This window comes from Artemia franciscana, chromosome 16 (genome assembly GCF_032884065.1).
Source record: "Artemia franciscana chromosome 16, ASM3288406v1, whole genome shotgun sequence".
Lineage (NCBI taxonomy): Eukaryota > Metazoa > Arthropoda > Branchiopoda > Anostraca > Artemiidae > Artemia > Artemia franciscana.
Genome location: NC_088878.1, coordinates 1,218,879 through 1,243,867, shown reverse-complemented (window position 1 = coordinate 1,243,867; position 24,989 = coordinate 1,218,879). Strand labels below are relative to the sequence as shown.

General features: G+C 34.0%; 1 protein-coding gene across 13 annotated transcripts in view; it reads right to left on the bottom strand.

Moving 5' to 3' along the window:
* LOC136036885 (dynamin-like) overlaps positions 1 to 24,989 on the bottom strand; it is a 134,406-nt gene that overhangs the window by 2,225 nt on the left and 107,192 nt on the right. For 4 of the 13 annotated variants that reach the window (XM_065719233.1, XM_065719236.1, XM_065719232.1 and 1 more), the window contains 4 exons: positions 22,744 to 22,901; positions 17,068 to 17,208; positions 9,949 to 10,011; positions 3,288 to 3,416 (listed from right to left, as the gene is read on the bottom strand). In XM_065719233.1, the coding sequence (XP_065575305.1) occupies positions 3,288 to 3,416; positions 9,949 to 10,011; positions 17,068 to 17,208; positions 22,744 to 22,901 (491 nt within the window). Of the gene's footprint in view, positions 1 to 3,231; positions 3,417 to 5,641; positions 5,948 to 9,948; positions 10,012 to 17,067; positions 17,209 to 22,743; positions 22,902 to 24,989 lie in introns of those variants that run through there. The other 9 variants (XM_065719238.1, XM_065719240.1, XR_010619808.1 and 6 more) reach the window with 8 other exon arrangements.

Below are 24,989 nucleotides of genomic sequence, written 5' to 3'. Positions count from 1 at the left end.
CTATTGGTTGTTTCAGATTTATGAGATTCTCAGGGCAGTGTCAGACATCCGTCACTGTTGCCACAATGAACCATGGAAACAAGTAAGTGGAACGATTTAGTTGAAGTTGACAACGCTTCCCGTCCATAAAATTCTAACAGTAACGGTATGTTGATCCCCAAAGGCAAATGCAGCTCCAAAGGAAAGCTCATATAATTCAAGTTTTTTTGTAGCAGAAGGATTTTTGCCACAAAAAGTGAACTAGCAATAAATAAAACAATACGTCATAAGGCGAGTCCCTCCCTTATCCAACTAACACCCGACCTAAACATCGTAGGATAGGATCCTTATCTACTATATCTCGTTTGAAAGCAAATTAATTGTGTGTCAACTATTAAAGACTTTATTGGGCTTTATTTTCTATTTTATTTACACGAATAAATAAGGATTATTCATAATAAATTAAAAAAATAACACAAAATTTAATTGACCAATTAAAAAAAAAAATATAATATAAGCAAAGATGGTAAGCAATAACTCAATGTGATTGAACTTTAAAATACGAAAATCAAAAAGAGAGAAAATTTTGGCAGTGAGCCTAAAAAGCGATAATGTGACTAAGCAACAGTCTGAATAAAAACCAATAAAATTTACCTTAGGCAAGAGTTGGCACATAGCAGCATAGTGAAAAAAAGCAAAAAGAATTATTATTTTTAAACATGGTTTAGAATTGAAAACATATTTTAATATTTATAACTTAAGCTTTTCTATATATATATATAACAAAAATGCGAGATAACAAAAAGACAGTTGTCTTAACAGCTGCCTGTCCAATAAACAAGGTTGAAAACTTGGTATTTGATTATTTAATTTTGGAATCTGACAGGGCGACATGTTGTCGTCATAACAAATTAATTCTAGCCAAGTTTAGAACACAGTTTATATATATAATATATATATATCTGATATATATATATATATATATATATATATATATATATATATATATATAATATATATATACATATAATATATATATACATATAATATATATATACATATAATATATATATACATATAATATATATACATATATTATATATATATATATATATATATATATATATATATATATATATATATATATATATATATATATATATATATATATATATATATATATATATATATGTAATTAAATATATAGTAACGCAAGCACTTAGCCTGTCTATTCATCCATTGATATATTTTGGGACATACTGAGGCAGAATATTACTCCTTGGGTTCATCTTCGATCGTAGATCCCCCAGTTTCATTCTTTTGATTGAGGTTCAATGCAATACAACTCAGTACAATACAAATTATATTCAGGAAGATTTTCAGGATTATTAGTTCTGAAAACTTTCCTAATGAAGGGGGAATAATTCAAATTCTTCCGTTCCAAAAAATAAATAAATAAAAAAAAACATATCGCAAGTTTCCCTCTTGTATTATTTGGTACAGGTGCTGCCAATGTTTTGTGTTTGTTCTCTTTTAACCTCTTTTGACTTTTGCCTGTTTTTATCTTTTTTACATGTTGGGCCCAATCTTAGTTTACTGACTAATAAATGGATTTCCATTCTGATAATTTTAATTTTGACAATTTTTGCCAGCTTTTTACTTTTCATTACTTTTATTTGTCCGGTTTGTGTTTATTGAACAGGAAGTTCGAACTTAACGCTTTGGAGCTTGCGATATAAATTATTTTATATTGATATCCTAGAGCTAATAAAAAATTAAATTAATAAATAAAATTTAAAACAAAGAATTAGCTAAAATTAGAAAACAAATTTTAAATATTAAACTTCTAAAAATCGACCTACAGTACCGAAGGCCAAAGTAAAGTGTTTTGATCCTAATAAATCTGCTGCATCCTGGTTTATAGTTTCTGATAGAAATTATTTGAAATATATATCTTTTATCTTCGAGCTTATAAAAAAATTAACAATAATTAAAATAAATTAAGTTACAATATAAAATTAAATTAATAATTAAAACATAAATCAAAAAATTAGTCAAAATTAGAAAATAAATTTTAAATATTAAACTTTCTAAAATCGATCTACAATACCCGAGGCCAAAGTAAAGCGTTTCAATCCTCATAAACCTGCTGCATCCTGATTTATAGGGTTTTAAAGGATTCGCAAAATTGTACATCAGATGCGAAAAAAAAAAATCTTCGTGTAGCTTAAATTTCTAATCAACTCAGTAGAATTGCGTTTCTTTTTAACCTAGGCTAAAAGTAGACCCAAACGAACATTAAGGAGAAACATAATTAAAAAAAAGTCAGGAGCAATCCTTTCTTTGTAATTTTCTATGCTTTAAAAAACGATTGAAGTAGAGATAGGAGCTTGAAAACAGCTTCCCCAGAGATAATTTAAATTCTGGATTTATCCTGACATTTTATTCTCCTAATGCAACTATTTCCAAGACAGTGAAAACCCCCTTATCTATATTTTTGCCCAGCAATGATATAATAAACCAAACCCCTACATAATTTCACAGAGGCATACAGAGAAGATAATTTAACTCGGTTGATTATGCTACAAATCATGTCCAAACGAAAGGTCATGTCTCAAACTTTTTAAAATTGACATAAAAGAGGACGAGATACTCCCAACCGATCATTATTCATTTTCAGTATCTACAGAGGTATATCTACTCATTTACAACCCCACAACGTTTGCGACAGTGGACATTAAAGGATCTAGGAAAACCTTGAAAATAGGAGCACACAGATGATCGATGGCATTCAATCTTGTGATTTGTCATGACTAACGTTTCTAACAATGTGCTTAGAAAAAAAGGCCATTTGGCGAGTTAAATTTGGCAGAAATGAGCAAAACGATACAAAATATTTCGGAAACTCGAATTAAAAAAAGACTTTGAATTAAAAAAAGGGAATAGTTGTGGGAAAAGTCAAAGTCATGGCCAATTGTAGAAAAAGCCAAGACAGATTGTCCAATTAAGTGGGCATCAAGTCAAGGTTAATTTTACCCCTTTGATTGCCGTTGTTACTGTCCCATTTATGCTACACCTCTCCGCGGTAATATACAAAATATTACACTCGAGGGTTCTTTTTAACTAAGCATTAATAATCACCCAAATGCCAGTAATAGCGTGTGTTATATTTTCAAATGCAACAAGCACACTGATTGTGAAAAGCTGCTGAGGGGTTAGTGAGCTTAGTTGGTAGCGATTAATAGAATAAACCTTAACAAATCTGAGGTGTAGTCCTATAATGTTGGGTAGAGAAAGAATTAAATCACTTGTTAAATCCAAATGCATCCTTCAACTCGCTAATGGCTGCCTGGCCTGCGGCCTGAGTCGCGGCCTGCGTTGCGGCCCCAGTGACTCGCTGTTGGAGCCCTCCCAGGGGGGGAATTTGTACAGGTCTCCTAAAAGACCAACAAAGCCTATTAGAAATTGATAACAGGAATTGAACAGGAAAACCAAGGACAGACAACACATCCCCTAGCATTACATACATTAAAAAGAAATTACCAGCAGCAATCTTTTGATATTTTTGTGATTTAGTCGCCTGTGCAATTATAAGTAATAATACACAAGCAATACTTATATAAGCTAAAGTAATAATTATAAGCAATTATAAGTATCCCTATTTCTTGGAAGTCGACCTATCTAAACAATTTACGATAGAGAATCAAAAAAGCCCATTCAACAAGTAACAAGGTAGGTTACTGATTTTAACGAGTAAGTAGGTATTGACATACAATCCCAGCTCCGAGGTCTAATGCCTGGAGGAGCAAATCAAATCATTTATCGTCTATAGGGCGAAACAGGTGGTGAAATGTCACTATTCAGTTTATTTTAGTTCCTTTAGGTTTTATATATTTAGGTATTATATATATATAAATATATATATATATATATATATATATATATATATATATATATATATATATATATATATATATATATATATATATATATATATATATATATATATATATATATATATATATATATATGTATGTATGTATGTATGTATGTATATATATATACATATCTAATGCCTAGAGGGGCAAATCAAATCATTTATCGTCTATAGGGTGAAACAGGTGGTGAAATGTCACTATTCAGTTTATTTTAGTTCCTTTAGGTTTTATATATTTAGGTATTATATATATATATATATATATATATATATATATATATATATATATATATATATATATATATATATATATATATATATATATATATATATATATGTGTGTATATATATATATACATATCTAATGCCTAGAGGGGCAAATCAAATCATTTATCGTCTATAAGGTGAAACAGGTGGTGAAATGTCACTATTCAGTTTATTTTAGTTCCTTTAGGTTTTATATATTTAGGTATTATATATATATATATATATATATATATATATATATATATATATATATATATATATATACATATATATATATATATATATATACATATATATATATATATATATATATATATATATATATATATATATATATATATATATATATGTACATGTATATATATATATATATATATATATATATATATATATATATATATATATATATATATATATATATATATATATATATATATATATATATATATGTACATGTATATATATATATATATATATATATATATATATATATATATATATATATATGTATATATATATATATGTATATATATATATGTACATGTATATATATATATATGTACATGTATATATATATATATGTACATGTATATATATATATATATATATATGTACATATATATATATATATATATATATATATATATATATATATATATATATATATATATATATATATATATATATATATATATATATATATATATATATATATATATATATATATATATATATATATATATATATAAAATTCAAATTTTAATGAAAAAGGAAACTCGATTTTATTGAAATAGTCTACGTGTAGTTACGTAGTTTTGGGAATTGCGGACGCCTAATTTAAAAATAAGTTATGCGGTGAAAATCAGAAAAAAAAAATCATGTGGCACCAAATACCTTAAGAGGGTGGCGCACCTCTTAAAGCTGTGAAGGAGATGAGGTGTGTGAGAGGACCTTCGAAAGTTCAGTTGTCTTCTTGAATCAGCAGATTATTAATATTTGTATTTTTAATGACGAAAAGCGTTGCCGAATTTAATAAATTAGTTTTGGCTTATTTATTTTCACGGCTCAGCGTGGAAGCACAGACTGAAATATAGTACTGCCCTAAAAAATTCATAATTTTGAAATAGACCAAAGAGAAATCTTGCAAAATAGTAGTTTTTAACTATAAACAGATCTAAGATAGGTCCAGGGGAGTAGGGGAATGTTTTTCTTCTGATGGTAACTAACATTAAACGCAAGTTTACCGAATTCTTTTTGCTTTGTTTTTCAATGCTTTAAATGACAATGAATCAATGTGCCTTAGATGTCAGTTTTTCAAATGTTCACCAATTGACAAAAAAAGACGTTTTGAAGGGAGCACAAGAGGTGTCTTAGCAAAATAATTAACTACCAAAAGCTAACGCTTCTTGAAGTGTGTTATTAAAGGAATATTTCTTGCTTTAACCTATTGAAAAAACGGTATTTTAATTGGATACATTCGATGGCTTCATCAAATAATGATTATCCCAAATCCAGTTTACGGATATCACCTTTTAAACCAAGAAAAATTTGTGCATTAAGTTTGACCAAAAAGAGGCAACGTCACCCTATCATCTTTTTTCCAACGACTATTGAGGGGCGGGAGTATTTCATTTCGACCTATTACAATAAGTGAAAACTTGTCAAAAAAGCACAGCAAAAAATAACAGATTAGCATACAACTATAAGCATATAGGGATAAACTACATTTCACACCAACGAAGTGATGACCAGATGCGTTAACGCCTGTAAAAATAAGCCTTTTAAATTCGGCCAGTTATAAGAAAATATATAAGGGTTATGCTTCCCATGACGGTGATCATGAAACAATAATTAAAGGTACTCAGTTTTTCCTAATGTCCCCCTCCCTCACTTAGAAAATATTCCAACGTACTTGCCCGCGTACAGCTTCGTGTTCCAATACTGAAGAAATTTTTGGTACTTGTTAATAACACAGAACACACTAAAGAATTACGCTTAGGATACATATCAAACCGGTTTCATAGATACAAAACAAGTGACGGATGTATTATTTGGGCTATATATTTGCACATTAGGGGGAAGTTAGGCTAGGGGTGCTCCCCCGCACCAATATGCAAATATATAGCCCAAATTATATCATTATATACAAACTAAAGGTTATATGAAGGTTATCTTTGATCAGGATTAACCTAACTTTTCTTATTGGGTATGTTCATAACAAGTACAATATTTTTTATTAAAAACGCTATTATAACTCCAAATGTGCTAAAAAGCATAAATATTTGTTCACTTTTGCTTCCTATCTCGTTACATTATTAATTTAATGTTACTCGAGTCTGCACTGACAAAACAATATGCCAAATTAAAAGTCGATCTGGAAACCATATTTTTTCACCAGACTTTTTAATTCAGAAGGTCTAGAAACATTTTTAGAGTTGGAAATCGCCTCACAGAATAGGTTTAATACATAACAAATCATTCATGCGATCACATCTTAGCAAATAAGATTCGGGTATGCGACATTTTGTGTTACTCGAATCTGAACAGACAAAAGTCCATTTTTCTAGCATAAAGTTTAAGTGTGCTTTAAGTGGGTTCCACGAGAACCGTTTACAAGTTCTTCGTGTTCACTGCAAGATAACTTCAAAGCTACAGGTTGCATCCATGGCGGACACAGACTCTTTAAAATTAGAAAGCACAAGAAATAACATGGTTGAATACGGGCACTGAAAGACCTGAACAAGGGTTGATTGTGAGGCATCCTGAAAAGGGGCCTAAAATAATATGCATAAACTACAACATAAAAACAAATCCATTCAAGAGTCATATTGCTTTACTAAAGGGAAATAGGTTGGCCCTGTATATTATCGGGACATAGCGATTTCTCCTGATTAACCGAAGAGGATGTTTCTCCACATCTTATAGAAATTAGAAATGCTATGTCAATTTCAAGGGTAAAATAGCTAACCTAATAGAATAGAGGCACACAGAGCCAAGCCTCAGGGAAATGAGGGGGAAGGTAACTTTTCGACCAAGAGGGAAGGAGTCTTTTGAGCAACCTTGAGAGGGTTCCCATTCCCCTTCTCCTGAGTACAAGTATGATGTAGTGGTATATTGGGGTCGTGGTTGGCTTACTTTGTATGTCAAGTTTGACCAATAGACTCAGATGTAGTTTTCTAATCACCCCAAATTTGACGCTTTCAAATATCCGTAAAAGGTACAAAAATGAATAATTTACACTTTTTTTTGTATGTAAAAGTTACATCCGTGGAGCAAATATGGGTATAAGAATATTTTACACATGGAAAAACAATTTGATTTAAGGGATCTTTAACTTCGTAAATGAGTTTCTCCAAAGATGTTCAAGACTGAAAGGTCAAGTTAGTCTTCCAGGGAAAGTGTTGGTGGTGGGGGAGGGGAGGGGGCTTCAAATTTCGCAATGCGTGTGCGATGACAGGGGTGCAATTATTTTTATGCTGCCCTCACAAAGAGCCTACGCTACGGTTTTTTTTTTATGCCGGTCGTTAAACAGATTTTGCCGCTAGTATGAAACTATACAGAAACATAAAATCAAGCTGTTAAAATAAAAATTAAGTTTTTAAACAGAATTATCTGTATATAAAATACAATGTCTGAAGATGTCCCTGTGAAGTCACCCTAATAGTTTTAGGTCTCAATTTGGCAGAATTCCAGGACCAAATACCACGTGCTAACTGTTGACACGTTCCAGGGTCTTCTAAGGGTACAGGGTTTATTGTTATTTAAAGAATTCTTATTCATGGAATTATTTATGGAATAGACGGGAGTATTCTTTCGAACTTGCTAGATAAACTACCAAACAAGCATTATTCATTAGAGTTATTAGAGTCAATAGCAGCAGCCCAGGCTTCACCTATAGCAGAAAAATGGATGTTTCAAATCACAAGTTTAATCTTAAATAGACATATTTTTGTAACATACGCTATAGGGGTTGCAAAAGTACCAAAGATAAAGTGCGAACAAAGGTCTTAATTCAGCACTGAATAGAACCCCAAATATTCCATTTTAACTGTCAAAGTCTCCTGCTATCTTAGGAAAGAATTGTTATTTGTGAAGTTCAAACTATGAAATAAAAGCGTTCTTTCACACTCACTATTTTTTTTACCACTGTGAAATTATTTTCATTTCGCACTCACAACTTTTTTTCCTAGAGTGAATTTACTATATCACTTCACCCTCACACTCACTAGCTTTTTTTTTATCATAGTGAATTTACCATCTCAATTCGCACCGATAACCTTTTTTTTCTAGAGTAAATTTACTATATCACTTCACACTCACACTCACTAGAGTATGATGCTTCACACTTACTAGCTTTCTTTTACCATAGTGAATTTACTATCTCACTTAAACTCACCCTATTAGATGTGATGCTTCATACTCACTAGTTTTTTTGACATACAGAAAATACTATCTTACTTTACACTCACATTCACTAGAGGGTAATACTTCGCACTTACTAGCTTTTTTTTACCATAGTGAATTTACTATCTCACTTCAAACTCACCCTATTAGAGCATCATGCTTCATACTCCCTAGCTTTTTTGCCATACGGAAAATACTATCTTACTTTACACTCACACTCACTAGAGGGTAATACTTCATACTGACTAGCTTTTTTTTACCATAGTGAATTAACTATCTCACTTCGCACTCACAACCTTTTTTTTCTAGAATGAATTTACTGTATTACTTCACACTAAATAACATTTTTTTACCATAGTGAATTTACTATCTCACTTCAAACTCATCATATTAGAGCGCTATGCTTCAAACTCACCTTTTTTCCATACGGAAAATACTATCTTACTTTACATTCACATTCACTAGAGGGTAATACTTCACACTCACTAGCTTTTTTTACCATAGTGAATATACTATCTCACTTCAAACTCACCCTATTAGAGCGTGATGTTTCATACTCACTAGCTTTTTTTGCCATACGAAAAATATTATCTTACTTTACACTCATACTCACTAGAGGGTAATATTTCACACTCACTTGCTTTTTTTATCATATTGAATTTACTGTCTCACCTCATACAAGCACTCGCAAGAGTGTGATACCTTCCCATTCACTAGCTCTTTTTAAAAATATTGAATTTAGTATCTCGCTTCACAATCTATCTCAATAAAGAATGATATTTCACACTCACTAGTTGTTTTTTTTTACCATAGAGAATTTACTATCTCAATTCACACTCACACTAACTAGAGTATGATGCTTCACACTCACTAGAATCTGATACTTTCACACTCACTAACTTGTTTTAACCATAGCGAATTTACTATCTCACTTCACACTCGCACACCATACAGTATGATATATCACATTCACTAGTTTTTTTTCATAGTGAATTTACCTATATCACTTGATACTTACACTTACTAGAGAGTGATGTCTCACTCACTTGCCTCTCTTTTGCCATAGGGAACTTGCTATCTCACTTTACACTCTCATTCACAAGAGGGTGATACTTCACACTCACTAGCTCTTTTTACCATATTAAGTTTTTTATCTCACTTAACACTCGCAATTACAAGAGGGTTATGCTTCACACTCACTGGGTTTCTTCTTTTAACATAGTGAATTTATCTAATGGTATACAAGGAAAATGGTAGACCTGTTAGTACACAACCAAAAAAAGCGTTAGTTGTTACAGTCCTGAGTATTAGAGGGCAAAGCATAAACCCAAATTGAGGACTACCCAAAATCAGTTACTTACGATGGTATTAAAGGTGCAGGTAGTCCACCTGGTCCAAGTCTACCCGGCGGAGCGGGAGGGAACCTAAGAGATGTGTCAATGCTAAATCAAAGCGCCAAATAATTAATAAAAACCTATTTAAGCACTGCTATAGGAATGGCGGTCTAAATACGAATAAAGACATGCAAACAATGTAGTAAAAAACAGAGCATCATTACCATTGATTTAATTTCCTATAACTGTAATTATAATCCCCTTAGAGGAAGGGTTGAAAATATCTGAGTCAAACAGCCCCTATTCCTGTTGATGAGATCGTCATGTTATAGGTAATGCTTTTAAAAAGTAAAGTACGAGCTCCCGATACTTTTCTTTTAATGAATTAAATCAACCTTTTAACATCTCTTTCATTTTTATCTTGTGCTAATTTGCGTGTGTTTGCTGACAATTTTATGTGGCATTATAAAAAAATATCTCTAGAATTGTAGAGACTAAGGTGGACATAAAAAAAGAAGAAAACTGAGAATATGAGAGTTGAGATGGCAGAAACCTCAAAAGGAAGTAAAAGTGGGAAAAACTTCCTATGGGAAAGATGAAGAAACCCCCAAGGAAGTAAAAAAATAGAATTAAAGAAAGAAAAAAAAGAAGATAGTCAGCCGCCTCAAGAATTAAATTATAAAATGAATTAACATGAATCTTAATTAATTAATTAAAATAATTTAATTTGGACACATTAAGAATTAATTCAAACAAATAGCAAACAGACCATGCAAGGACATAGGATTCCGTGCATTCACAAATGAAAAGATTCACTCGAAAGACCCAGATAACTTTGCATAAAATTTCCCCCCCCCCCAAAAAAAAAAAAACTACCCATCCTCCAAAAAGTTGGTGGACCTCTTGCCCTTATTTACTCTTTAATAGCCAATATAAATATTACCTATTATACTAAAGTACCAAGGATGCTGAAAATAATTTCTGGTTGTTTTAGTTGGCTAAGTGGAAACTTGAACACCCTTATATATCTTGAAAGAAAAAATTGGGAAAATCAAAAATTAATTTTTAATGAAAAAGATCTTCATATGGAGTTTTTGTAAGTAGCGGGCGTCAAATAAAAAAGAAAAAGATTAAAAAAAAGAGTCAGAATTAACTAATTATTTTGCTTATTTATTTTGAAGGTTCAAATTAGTAGCACTAGCCAAAACATGGTGCTGCCTTAAGAACTTTCTATTTTGAAACATACAGAGAAAAATCAGAGAAAATTACGATTTTCGGAAATGAATCGACTTCAAATGGATCTAGGGGGCAGAAATTATTTTATTTTTATCATTGGCGATTTAAAAACTAAGGAAACCGCTTCCTTTTGAGGAATGATCCTGCCCCATGTGCGTAGAGAGGAGGGCTTCAGACTCATTATTTCAGGTACCAAATTTGTACGGTTTTCCCGATAGTTTAACATACTTCCCAGTTAATTTCCCTCGTTTCCGAACCTGTCCTTCCGTCCGTGATGCTACTCCCCAAGAGTTCCTACCTACGTGCATGCGCAACCCCCCTCAGAAGCAACGAAGATCAGCAATTCTCCATGTCTGTGGAATCTTATCCTTGTTAGCCTTTGCATTATGTAACAACTTAAGACTTCTGGGAAACGATCAGTTCTTATAAGATTAAGAAATGCATATCTACAATATATTTTGAATTATGTAAATTGATATGCCCAAACAATAACCAAATTCTTATTCAGCTACCAGTCCACAAATTCCCAAAGTAATTTTCTACAGCTAGAGGTGGCACATCTCAAAGCCATGCAATTAAAATAGCACCTACGAAAGAGAAGACGAAAAATGGAGAGACTAGAAGACAAAGCAAGAACGAGGATAAATTTTGGCCAGTGACAAAGAAAAAAAAAAATCTGGTATTTTTCACCTACAAAACAATTCACTTTTCGGATTTAATTTACAGATTATATATTTATGGGACTTAGTCATCTTCACAACGTTTCAATATCATAAGATCTGGAGAGCAGCTCTTACCCTTCAACCTCTGACTAGGTTGCAGCTTGATATTGAGCAGTTTTGATTATATTTATATCTGTTGAACACAGAGAGAAACACGTCGGTGATTTTTCTGGTTTACAGAGAAAAACTCGTCGGTAATTTTTCTGGTTTACAGAGGGAAATTCGTCGGTAATTTTTTTGGTTTGCAGAGAAACTCGCATGTGATTTTTTTTTTTTTTTTGGTTTGCAGACAGAAACTCGTCAGTGATTTTTCTGGTTTAAAGAGAAAAACTCGTCGGTTATTTTTTCTGGTTTGCAGAGAGAAACTCCTTGGTGATTTTTTTGGTTTGTAGAGAGAAACTCGTCGGTGATTTTACTGGTTTATAGAGAGAAACTCGTCGGTGATTTTGCTGGTTTGCAGATGGAAATTCGTCGGTGATTTTTTTGTTTGCAGACAAAGTCGCCGGTGATTTTTTTTTTGGTTTGCAGAGAGAAACTCGTCATGATTTTTCTGGTTTACAGAGAAAAACTCGTCGGTTATTTTTTCTGGTTTGCAGAGAGAAACTCCTTGGTGATTTTTTTGGTTTGTAGAGAGAAACTCGTCGGTGATTTTGCTGGTTTATAGAGAGAAACTCGTCAGTGATTTTTTTGGTTTACAGAGAGAAACTCGTCGGTGATTTAGCTAGTTTACAGAGAGAAACTCGTTGGTGATTTTTTCTTGCTTACAGAGAGAAACAGTCGGTGATTTTTCTGGTTTTTTGGTTGTTTTTCTGGTTTTGCGGAGAAACTCGTCAGTGATTTTTCTGGTTTACAGACAGAAACACGTCGGTGATTTTTCTGGTTTTTGGTTGTTTTTCTGGTTTACAAAGCGAAATTCGTCGGTGATTTTTCCGGTTTATGGAGGGAAACTCGTTGGTGATTTTTCTCGTGTTTGGTTATTTTTCTGGTTTACAGAGAGAAACTAGTTGGAAATTTTTCTGGTTTGCACAGAAACTCATCGGCAATTTTTTTGGTTTACAGAGAGAAATTCGTCGGTGATTTTTCTGGTTTACAGAGAAATTCGTAGGTGATTTTTTTTGGTTTACAGAGAAACTCTTTGGAACTTATTCTGGTTTACAGAGAGAAACTCGTCTGTGATTTTCTGGTTCAAAGAGAGAAAGTCGTCTGTGATTTTTCTGGTTCATAGAGACAAATTTGTTGGTAATTTTTTCTGGTTTACAGAAGAAACTCGTCGGTGATTTTTTAACCAAGGATGGTTCAACTTCGTCAAACGGCAATTAAAAGCACGAACTTGCTTTTCCACAGCTATAATGGGGTCAGCAATGCTGAATTTTCTAACTAGATAAGAGTTGCGGGTCCAAAAAGATATTTTGCGAACCAGAAGAAAACTGAACGGATTTTGACTCGTCAGATTTTATGAGTATTTTCCAAAACGGCAATATGTACAGATAATGTGGTAGAGCGACAGAGTTGAAAAGTTTCGAAAGAAGACGGCGGTTGAAGCGTAACTTATTCGTTACAAAAGAAGGATATAATAACCAAAAAGGATATAATACAAAAGAAGGATATATATTAATTGTGAGCAATTAATAGTTGTCACATGTGCATTATTGACGAACCGATGGGAAGACCGAGATAGGTAGTATGATCTTGTGACTTGATCCTACTATTTCCGAGAGGAATATCTCCAGGCGACGCTTGCTTCCAGTTGAAGAATGCAACTTTGGACTTTTCAGCATTGAACTGAAGACCTAGTTTTGCATACTCAGATTGTAGCGTTGCGAAAATCTCGCTAATGCGCTGGATAGTGCGGCTCAAATTCAGAATGTTGTCTACGTAACATACGAGAGATAAATCAGGACCGGCAAAGATGAGAGATGTGGGAACAGTTGACTGTGCAACAAGAACTCCATTATTGAAGAGTGAAGGGGAAAAACAGAACCTTGACGGGTACCTCTTTCGACGTTGACAAAAACATCAGGGGTTGGTAGGTAGGCTTGAGAGCCATCAGCTTTACATAAGGGGTGAAGTATTAGACGAACTTTAAGACAAGAATACGTTTCTCAAAGGGCTCTGATATATGAAGGACTCACTCCACGTTTTGCTGCATGGAGTAGCATAGCAGCGTGAATGAGAGAATCGAAAGCTTTACGAGCATCGTGCCCGGCTAACACGAGAGTTTCACCTGATGCATTAGCATCGATCAATGCATTTGCGACAACCAACAAAGCGTGGACGCAACCGAGAAATCTAAATTGATAAGGTGGAACATAGAATTTTGTGTTCAGATGGTCAATGAACAGAAGTTCGAAAAGCTAATAGAAGGTACTAGCCACCGTTATAGGGAGGAAAGACGGGAACAGGGTGGCGAGTTTACCTTTCTTTGGAATTGGAATGAGATCTCCAATCGAGAAAGAAGAAGGTACAGCTCCTTAAGTAACAATCATCTACATCAAAAGGGCAATAGGGTTTACCAGCAGCTCGCTTCCATGCAGAATGTGAAGAGCTCTCACTTTATCGATACAAGAAGATTTCTAAAGTTTTAGACGTGGGATTTCTTGCAGTACAGTATCAACCGAAACGACAAAATTGTCCCAGACAGAAATTTATCTTCATATTTATATTTATAAAGTAATATAAATACTTCATAATAATAATACTTCATATTTATATATATATTCATATATATATGAATATATATATATTCATATTTACATATATGATATAAATTATTATATGTTTATCTTCTTATCTTCATATTCGGACTGTAGGGCGACATGTGGCGGAGAGAATTCAGCAGAGAAGAACGAATTTCTCTTGAAATCAGGAATATCTTAAGCAGATAGGTGAGCGCTAGGAGGATCCCTTGATACATTTCTCCACAAGGAAGGTTGGGACAGAGAGGCCTCCTGGGACGTCTCTTCAACTATCTGGTTCATGTGGATAGATAGTTCTCTTGCAAAGATTCATTTGGTAGAAAGACGAATGTTAGAAACCCAGCCAGTGCGAGGACGGTCACACTGGAGCCACAAATGGTACCAAAATTTGGATTTTCTCCAAGCTTCAGCTAGGCTCAGATTACTATACCAATGCTTCGTGCTACCCCGACGTATACGTTTAAGAGGTATAGCGACTTTTTCTGCGCATCGCAGGGCATGTCAAATTTGTACAAGATAGATATCTAGCAAAAGCCATATTTCATTTGCATCAGCTCGCGGATTTCTCATGAGCAGCTGGAATGGAACATTAATTTGGTCTAGGACAGAATAGTAACTGTTGCGAAAAGATCACAATGGATGTTTTTCCAATCCCTGTAAAAAAAAACTGCATGGTAAAGGTTCGACAAATGACTTGAATGGTCTGTGTAAGTGTAATTAAGATCTTTCGGCAAGATCCTAAGCCAATCGTCAAAAATACCAGACAAAATAGAAGTACCCAATAACGAAGCGTCAGTTAAAATTAGTTAAAATCTCCAATAATAATACTAACACTCATCTAACTGGTGAAGCTTTGAAAGGCCAGACCCTAGTTTTTCACACGTAGAAATAAATACAAATTCTGACCGGTCAATGTGGTAATCTATCGGGAGATAGACGTTTACAAGAACATACTCTTCTACACAGACAGCAAAAAAAAAAATCACATGAATCAAAAACACTCGACCGGCATGAGGTCCTAACAAGCATCGCAATACCACTCGAGGGGCGGCCACTGGCAGCAAATCGTTTAACGGGCATCGAATAGCTAGAAAATTATTGCCAATTTTCAGAAGGCCTAAAAAATGACTCGTCAAAAAATGTTCTTGCAAACACAATACGTCACAGTTCAAAAGCAAACCTTTTATCACAGAAAATTTGTCTCGGTGTCCACCATTAATATTCCACGAAAGCACAGCTTGCGCAGAAGAAGAAAAATCCATACCATACCGGGCTTTGCTAGTTGACTGTTATCATTGGGACGCTTTACATTTTAAGAACAATGACTGGCACCTTTACATTCTAAATAAAATATTTTTCCGAACACAGAGAGGCACTGTTAGAGGTATTTTATTGTACCTCTATTGCGTATTTTAACAGTATACGCTAAAAATTTTCTAAAGGTTGTCAAAGTTTGAAAAATTAATGCAATTTACATAATAAAAAAATTAACTGTATGACAGTTTTAGATCTTTATGGTCCGTGCATAATTGTTTCCTCTGTGTATTTCAATTAAATTAATCAACTAAGATAAATAAAGTTTCAATCTAATTAAAATTCAAAATTTCATGAAAAGAGATGACAGAGCTATATATTAATCAAATTAAAAATAGACTTTTTAAACCCACAATTGAAAACATATAAAACTAAGCATTTCAGTAATTTAGAACTCTACACTTTATTTTGTCTAGTTTTGGAAAGTTTTGCCCCCCCCCCTCCAGAAAACGAAGGAAACCTTCTACCTAAAAGAAGGATATTTTACTTTATATTGGAATATTAATTTACAAGCAATAATTTACACGCAAATTGGTTCCTGTGTAAGGGATAAGAACTTCTGCTGCAACTGTTTATTACATGCCTATTGCAAAATTCGTCACCCATTTTGCTTACTATCGCAGCTGCCAAAAACTGAATTTAAGGTTTCTTTATTTTGATAAAAACCAAAGATCCACTTTTCATTTAGATACTATCAGAATCCTCAAAATTCTTCTTAGAATTCTAGTTCATATTCTGAGCATTTTAAAAATGTCTAAATGACCTTGAACTGAATTTTTGGTTCTTTCAAAGTAAAGAAAATCTTAAATTTGGTTTTTGGCAATTACGAGAGCATAAAAGATGGACAACGAATTTAGAGAAAACGAGAGGCAGAGAGAAAGAGAGAGAGAGAGAGAGAGAGAGAGAGGAGGGGGCTAAAGAGCTGTATGAAGAATCAAATAAATAAAAAACCAGAATTAGTCGAAGAAATGGCATACACCTCCAATGAAAGGGACAAGGGTCACATTCCACTGTTATTTTTAAATTTAATATTACGTGACGTTCTTGGACACTAAATCAGAATTATAACCCAATCAAATTATATCAGAATAAGACAACCGAAGAGAGGGGCAACCATGTCTAAATTACACTATTAAGATACTTAAAAAAATGGGAGAAAAAACATTGACGATACTTACCGGTTTGGAATTGATGGGGCAGGTCTATTCGATGGTGGAGGGGGTGGTGCTCTTGAGGCAGTTGGAGGCGGGGCTACTACTTGACTAGGCGCTGGTCGGCGCGGTCCACCCGGAGAAGGAGGGCCTCTGTTTGTAGCACTACTGCAGGGAAAACATATATGATTTTATTTAAAAAAAAAGCATACGTAACTTTAAAAATAATGATCAAGTACGTTTGAAATCAAGCAAAAAAAGGAAAAAAAAGAAAAAAAAGACAACTTAAGTATGTATACAAAAAAAAAACTGTCGATATTTGATTTAGGTACAAGAAATATAGAAAAGTATAGATTATAAATTGGACCTTCTATTTATTTTTGCTATTGAACTCTGAAGGCGCAGTATATAAAAGACGAGGAAGACGAAGAAAAAAAATCAATAGAACACTGTAAAATAACAAGATTCCAGGAGTGGAGTTACTCATCAAATCAGTTTTAAATTTGTCAAGTCTTTCATTTATCAGCTACAAAAGGCTCCGAAATACGGTAAGTTTTCGATCTAACACGACTTCTGTGTCACAGTGGGGTACAAAAGGAACTTGGTATTTGTGTGAAATTAGCTTAGTATGGCCCTCTTTTCCAACGCCGTGAAGATTTTCCGCTACAGAACGAGCAGATATGAGGTTGTAGCAGCATTAGATGGCCAAGCAAGCAAAAAACAGTTAAAATGATTCTTCTTGGCAATGAATGATCCGTACGACGTCCTAAGAGCGAACCAAGCTGACTGAGCACCCTTTAACTTGGACGGGCCTGATAGATTTGTTAAACAAGCAAATCCATGTTTAAGCTGCTAAACAAATTTAATAGCCCTAAGATACATTCTCTCCGTGTTTACTTATCCTTTGTCAGGCCGCTATTGGAGTATGCATGTCTAGTCTGGCATTTTCAAGTGAACTTAGGGACAAAATTGAGTCGGTCCAAAAGAGGACCGAATTTTACAAAGAGGGCAAGATTCCATATTCCTTCCTCCTTAAAGCTGCACGCATTACCACCTTAAAAGAAAGGAGGGAAAAAATTTGTTTGGGTTTCCCTAAATCAGTAATTTCCGATCTCCGTACTGAAGACCTACTCCCTGAATTTCACAATCCCATTAGACCCCAACTCCCCCGGTCAGCCTCCTTAGCAATCCCAACTTACTGTCCGATTCATGCTGTTACAGACAGGTTTCGTAAAAGTTTTACCCCTTTTATTCTGGAGCACCTTAATAATCATTCGTGATAGTATCCTTACCAAAATCTACTCCTTCGTCTCTCTTCCTGTTGATGGCGTATCGCCACAAAATGTTCCCCTTCTTATCTATGGCCGTTTTTATTTTTGTTTATTTGTAATGTTTTTGTAATTTAACCCCTTCAGCAATTGTCAAGCTTTCTGATTTGCCCTTTATTTTTGATGATTTTTCCTTTTTAATTTAAACCTTTTTGATTTTAACGTGTTGACTTGACTTAATGTAACACGGTGAGTGTGTTAAGTTGACTTAATGTACTAATTTGAAATTTTGTTTTCTTTACTTTTACATGACATATAAAGCGAATTCGGCTCTTAGAGCCGAATTCGGCTTTTGAGCCAGAATATGGCTTTGAAAACAAAAGCCAGAATATGGCTTTTGAAAATAAATATTATCTTATCTTATCCTATATGAATGACTCTCAGGGTTCAATCATAGTACAACACATGTTAACAGTGAGGATTACTTATTTTTTGAGTCATTGATAAGATGAAGTTCAGTCTTAGATTTATTAAATTAAAGTCTAATCGCATTGTAAGCCTCTACTACTGATACATAGTTCTGCTGAAATATGGAAGAAATATAGATATCGATGGAGGTACAAGGAGGATATCGTCAAAGGAATTTAGCAGCGATAAGTTTGCGAAAGCATGACGGCTTTATTGCTCATATTAAGCCGTCAATATTAGCATTCCAGCTACAGAAAGTTTAGCCACCTTGACGCACACCTGTCTTGACATGGAGCATTTTTTTTTATATATAAAGACTGAGGATAAGGAATGAGGGCGAAAGTAATAGTTTTTGGTATATGTTGTACACAGGCAGTCGTATGCAAGCAGGTAGGTGCACGCAGTAGGATACACACCAATTGACGAAGTTCATACAATAAACAATGTCTAGAATTAAAAATTACTCAAAAGGGAATGGGAAAGATATTTATATGCCCCCTGGTGCTACTGCCTCTAGCATCCATAAGAGTGGCAAGTATTCACTTCTACCACTTCACCCTTTTTAAGTGGATCACCTTAAATTAAGTCATCGCCTTAAATGTGGGTTTATGTTTGCCAATTTCAGCCATAGTCCGAAATGGTCAGAATTCAAGAACTTGTGTCTAGAAGGTAGTCATGTCTGAAATGCAATTACTTAACCTGTGTCAATGGTTTTGATTTGAAAACGCCTGACCATTTAACCACTAACCACTCGACCACTTCAAGCATTTACCGTTTGGCCAAATTGGCTCAATGAAAAAGAGCCTGTTGTGAAATTCAGCAAAATGTGTGGTCTTTTCATGCTTGCTTTTGTAGAGAATGACACTCAAGTACATTCTATGATCCAATTGATCAAATTGGCTCAAAGAAAAAGAGCCTGTGGTGAAATCCTGCAAGACGTGTGGTCCGACACTCAAGTACATTCTATTATCCAATTGATCAAATTGGCTCCAAACAATGGTTTGACGTTAAAAAAAATGATACCTGTCATTTTGGCATCAATCCCATTTCTTGAGAAAACCTTTCATTAAGGTAAAAAGCTAATCCAATCTAGTCATTTGGCTTGACGCTCTTGGTAAAGTAAGCAAAGTGATATTAATTGATCCGGCATCTTAAATAATCTTGTTCGTATTGCAAAAAAGCATATTTCATATCCTTATTTAGGTCGTAATAAACACTCTAAAAGCAGTCTCCCGTTTGTAACAATTTCAAAAAAATATAAAATAAAACGTTTTGTGGACTTCACTGTGCCGGAGCATTTCCTTCAGTCAGAGCAGAAATGGATTTTTAAAAGTTCGTCTGCCTATTGGATTCCTGTCTTCCATCTGTAAGTTAAATTAAATAGTACAAATTTTCAAACGACAAAAAATCCGTCACTTCTGCTGTTGTGTATTATGTGGTTAAATCAGTGCAGAAATGGATTCTTAAAAACTAAATTAGAAGTCATTAGGGCCCGACCGATATATCGGTCGGCCGATATTATCGGGTCGATATGAGGGTCAATGTCATTATCAGATACCAAAAAGAAAATATCGATTATCGGCCGATATATATGGATATATTTTTTTTAATGCACAACTTGTCCAGAAAATGGTACCAGACATCGTCAGGTTTCCCAAGATATCCTTGGGGGCAGAGCCACCAGCTAAGTCTAACCATGGTGGAGAGAGCAGCAGAGGTGAGTCAAATGAAGTCAAAATATTTTTGTCTACAATACTTGTCAATACACACCTGGTGCCGCAATGTTCTAAATTTATGGTGATTTCAAGAACATTCATCGTCTACCAAAACAACTAAAAAGAATGCACAGACCTTACATTTCTGTTTAATGAATGTTCACTTGCGTGGGTGAAAGATCCAAGATTCAATCGTTTGAACCCTAACATCAAGTCAGGGGCTCACCTAAGGAGGAGAGGGGGTGTTGTAAGGTCGGGAGGGGGGAGGTTCCAAGGTGTCGCCGCCAAGTGTCAACACCTTAGAAAATTTGCCTATTTACCTTGGAAATTTAGCTTGTGTGTCAGCATTTGTCGGCGTGCTGGACGATTATGTAGATACATTCTTTAAATCCCTCCTCCAAACCTAAACTCTAGCTGCACCTTTGTATCCAATGTGCCTAGTATGGTTTCGTTAGCAAGAGACCAAGTTTTCACATTAATCTGTGAATAATTAAAATTCAAAGTCCAGCTATTTAAATTTGGGTTTTGAATAATCAATTTCAATAAATATCTTACACTTCTTTCAATCAAATTTTCAAGCATCTGTGTTTATGTAACTGAACCGGCATCTTTAATTAGATTTTTTCTTATTTGTCATTTCCGCAAGTATGCACCATTTCGCTTGTGTGCAAAAAAATTTGCTTATCATAAAAGTAAAGAAGATCAAACAATTCTTGTAAATGGCCTAATTTTTGGAATCCACAGTGAGTTATTGAGGGTGTTCCTTGGTGTGAAATAGATCAGGGTGAAACACGTGAGAATGAATATGGGCAGAGAATGGGGGTTTAAACCTTAGGTAAGGTCTTTTTTCCAGGGGGGAATTTATCGACAAATAACACCAGTATTTTATCGGTAAGATACCGATATATCGGCATCGGGTCCCAAAATCCATATTGATCGTACCCTAGTAGTCATACCTTATTCATACTGCAAGATAGCATACACCACACCTATCTGATTTTATCATTTCTTTCCTCTGAATTTGAACGAACGATGTCTAAGCATGCATAAATCCCATGAGATTTTTAAAGATGTGGTTCCTTGTGAAATAAAATTTGAACAATAATATCCTATCCGTTTTTTTAATTATCAATACCATGATCAAGGACCTGGAAAAGCCGACAAAACGCTTGGCTGGAAGCCAACAAAGCCTTAATCAAGTCAGTCATTCTACATTCTGGACCTGCAGGAAAGTTTTATTATAAAAAACACTCTCAGAGATAGGAAGACAATTACTTCTCATTTTTCCATATTTCAGAAAAAAATTCAATTTTTTTTACAACTTAAATGACTAATTCACTGGGGGAATCCCAAAATCCTGTTCTGCAGGAAAAATTTAAAAAACAATTTTTACAGTCACACCCAAGCCTAATAGACCAATGGCTAGTTCAGCGGATGGTTTATCAATGGTTCGATAACAGGATGGCTTTATTTTCTACAAATTATATTTCCTTCTTTTTTTTTTGAATGGACCCAGTTTATTTGACTACTGAATGGTCTACATACTAAAAATAAACAAACAAAGAGTTCATTGGAAAAATAATGGAAAGAATTTAAAGGCTAATCAATAAGTAGAACCAAAAAACTGGACCAAAGGACCGCGGAACGGTCCGAAGAAAATATGGCTGCGAATTTTTCGCCTTAATATTCATAAATGCCGCCCTTAAGAAAACATAATGTAAAACAACAATAAACTAAACAGACTTGTAAATAAATAAAAAAGTCAACAAGATAAAGACCGAAGATTAAAAAAAAGAATTAAAATCAAACAAGAGAATCCCAAACCAAACAACTATACAATGAGTTACTAACACCAGAAAGCAACCAAAAAGATGCAATATTAGCAACAGAATATATTACCCAATAAAATGAGCCAAAAAAGCATCTATCATAAGGCAAAATTATACATGTCAAGTCTTAATCGTTTTTGATTCCTCGTTACTTTATGATAGCTTCTTTTTCGGATGTTTCTCCTCGTCAAAAAGATTAAGACAACATCAGGCTAACTAAACAATATTTTCGTCAAGTAGAATTAATTCCTACTCAAATAATTGGGGGGGGGGGGGAAATCACCTTCCATAAGTTTTGAAAAAAAAATCGTCTGAAAAATTCGAATCTAAACATTCTTTTGGCGTTTTCAGACCCCTTAACTTATTTTTAACCTTAAATCTACAATGTGATCGGAAGAACTGATTGAAATAAATAAAACTCACTTGACCCAATCATCTTTCACTGGGGGAGGAATGGGAGTGCCAACTGTTGCCATAGATACATCACCAATAATCTTCAAAGCTTCTTTGCAGGCATGGTACATACGAAGCATTTCTTCTCGTTTTTGAGCCTCCTCTTGGCTTTCCTCCATCATGCTTGACTAATTAGAAAGAAATCAGTAATTTATAACACTGCAATATTACAATAAAAATAATAAACTGTATTCCACATCGACCTAGAACGCTGTACGAGAATTACTCCAGCTTTCTGTAATGATAATCATTAAGAAAAAAATTTAATAGTTCTCTCGTATATAGTCGGGCAATCTATTTATTGTCATATCCCCCCCCCCCCCCGCCAATGGTTGATTCAGGACTTTGCGAAGGAAAAGAGTGGGTGGCTCGTTGTGAAAAATTCCCATTCTAAATAAACCTAGCACAAATCTTTGATATTGAAAGTGACATGCCTCTGTTTCTATCCATCCTTAACTGTGCACAGTCAATTAGTTAATTAAGTTAAGTGCACAGTTAATTAGTTAATTAAGTTAAGTGCATAGATAATTAGCTGTTAGTCCTCTTGAACTATCTACAAAGCTACATTTGTTGAAGCACTGTCAATATTATATGACAATTTCTCACCCCGTATTTTTACTATTAGCAAATCTATAAACAACACTTGCTACACTTATGACAATTTTAAAGTGAACATGAAGGGGGTCGGGTCAAGTAAGCATTGGCTGCAAGTGGTACAACTAGTGGCAGCACATTGGTGGCAGAGCATTGGGCAAGATCATTCATGGAAGTAGTCCGTCATTCTTTCTTTTTCTTGGCCACTTTTTCAAGGTAATCTCGGAAGACACATTGTTTGGCACAAGCTGTTTGGTATGGGTGTAACCTGTATCCGTTCTTCCAATTTAGTCTAGTTTCTGTCAATTGCCTATTAAACTGGATTTGGCTAGCGACATAAGTAATTTCGTAGATAGTGATTATTTATGAGTGATAATTTGATTAGATGTATTGTAAAATTGATTATTGTAAACATTTGAAAGTGATTATTTGTAAAAATTAGAAAGTTAAAAGTAGTTTAAATATCAATACTGGACTAATTTGGGCAACTAAATTTTGCTTATCAGGCAACCACCAGGAAACAAAAAGAAACTGACAACCATGACTCTCTCACCCTTAAAAATCTCAGCAAAGCTATTTACAACGCTGCATTTATAAAAACTCCACTAGTCTTAGATTATTAAACGAACAACAATGGTACACATACGAGGTGCGGCAAAAAGTAATAATACTGTTTATTTTTCTTAACAATTTGTTTTTAATTCAAACATCAATGCTATCCCCTTCAAAGCGGTTCCCTAGGGGAGCTACACACCAACGGAGACGATGTTCCCACTTTTCGGAGCAGCACTGGAAGTCTTCAGCGGTTATGGTCTTCCACATCTGTTAGTCTTTTGGATGATTTCTAAATTTCAAAATGATGGTCAATCATTTTGGTCACTTCAAAAGGGCACTAGAATTTTAATTTCTGTTTGAATGAGCCCTCTCTCTCTCTATATTCCAGGACCATTGGCTCGACACAGTCGCCCCCAGAACCAACAAAAAAAAAAAAAAACATTCACAATTTTCTTATCTTTCTTCTGGTAAAAAAAAAGAAAAAAAAAATTGAAGATGAGAGCTTGAAACCTCTAGAGTAGAGTTATTTGATACGCTGAGTCTTATGGTGCAATTTTCATTAATTCCTTGAATTTTGGGGGTATTCAAGGAATCAGTTCCCTTTATCAAAATTCAGGAAAATTTTCTCAGGCTTTTAGCTTTTGATGAGTAACACTAAACTTAACTAATCTTGTATATTTGGAATCAGAATAAAAAGCCAATTCTTTTGATGTATTTATGGATATTAACATCTGTTTTTTTTTTCGATTACTTTCGGTCACTTTGAGTATCGGTTATTATTGAGATATTACATGCCGCACAACAAAAACACAACTTCACTAATCGCAGTCTCACAAATCGCGTAGTTAGCGGATGGAGTACAAACTCAAACTGAAGAAAGAAGGGTCCTGATACATTTGCTGTCCCAAGGACAACAGGGCAGGGTTGCCAGATCACTTGTAGGAGGATCACCAATCTCATCACTTTTCACACCGCAGCTTGCATTTAACTATCGGTAAATTAGAAAATAGAACTTCTTTTTCTTAAAAAAGGCATACTGCCATTTTCTGGTGTGAAAAACAATCTAG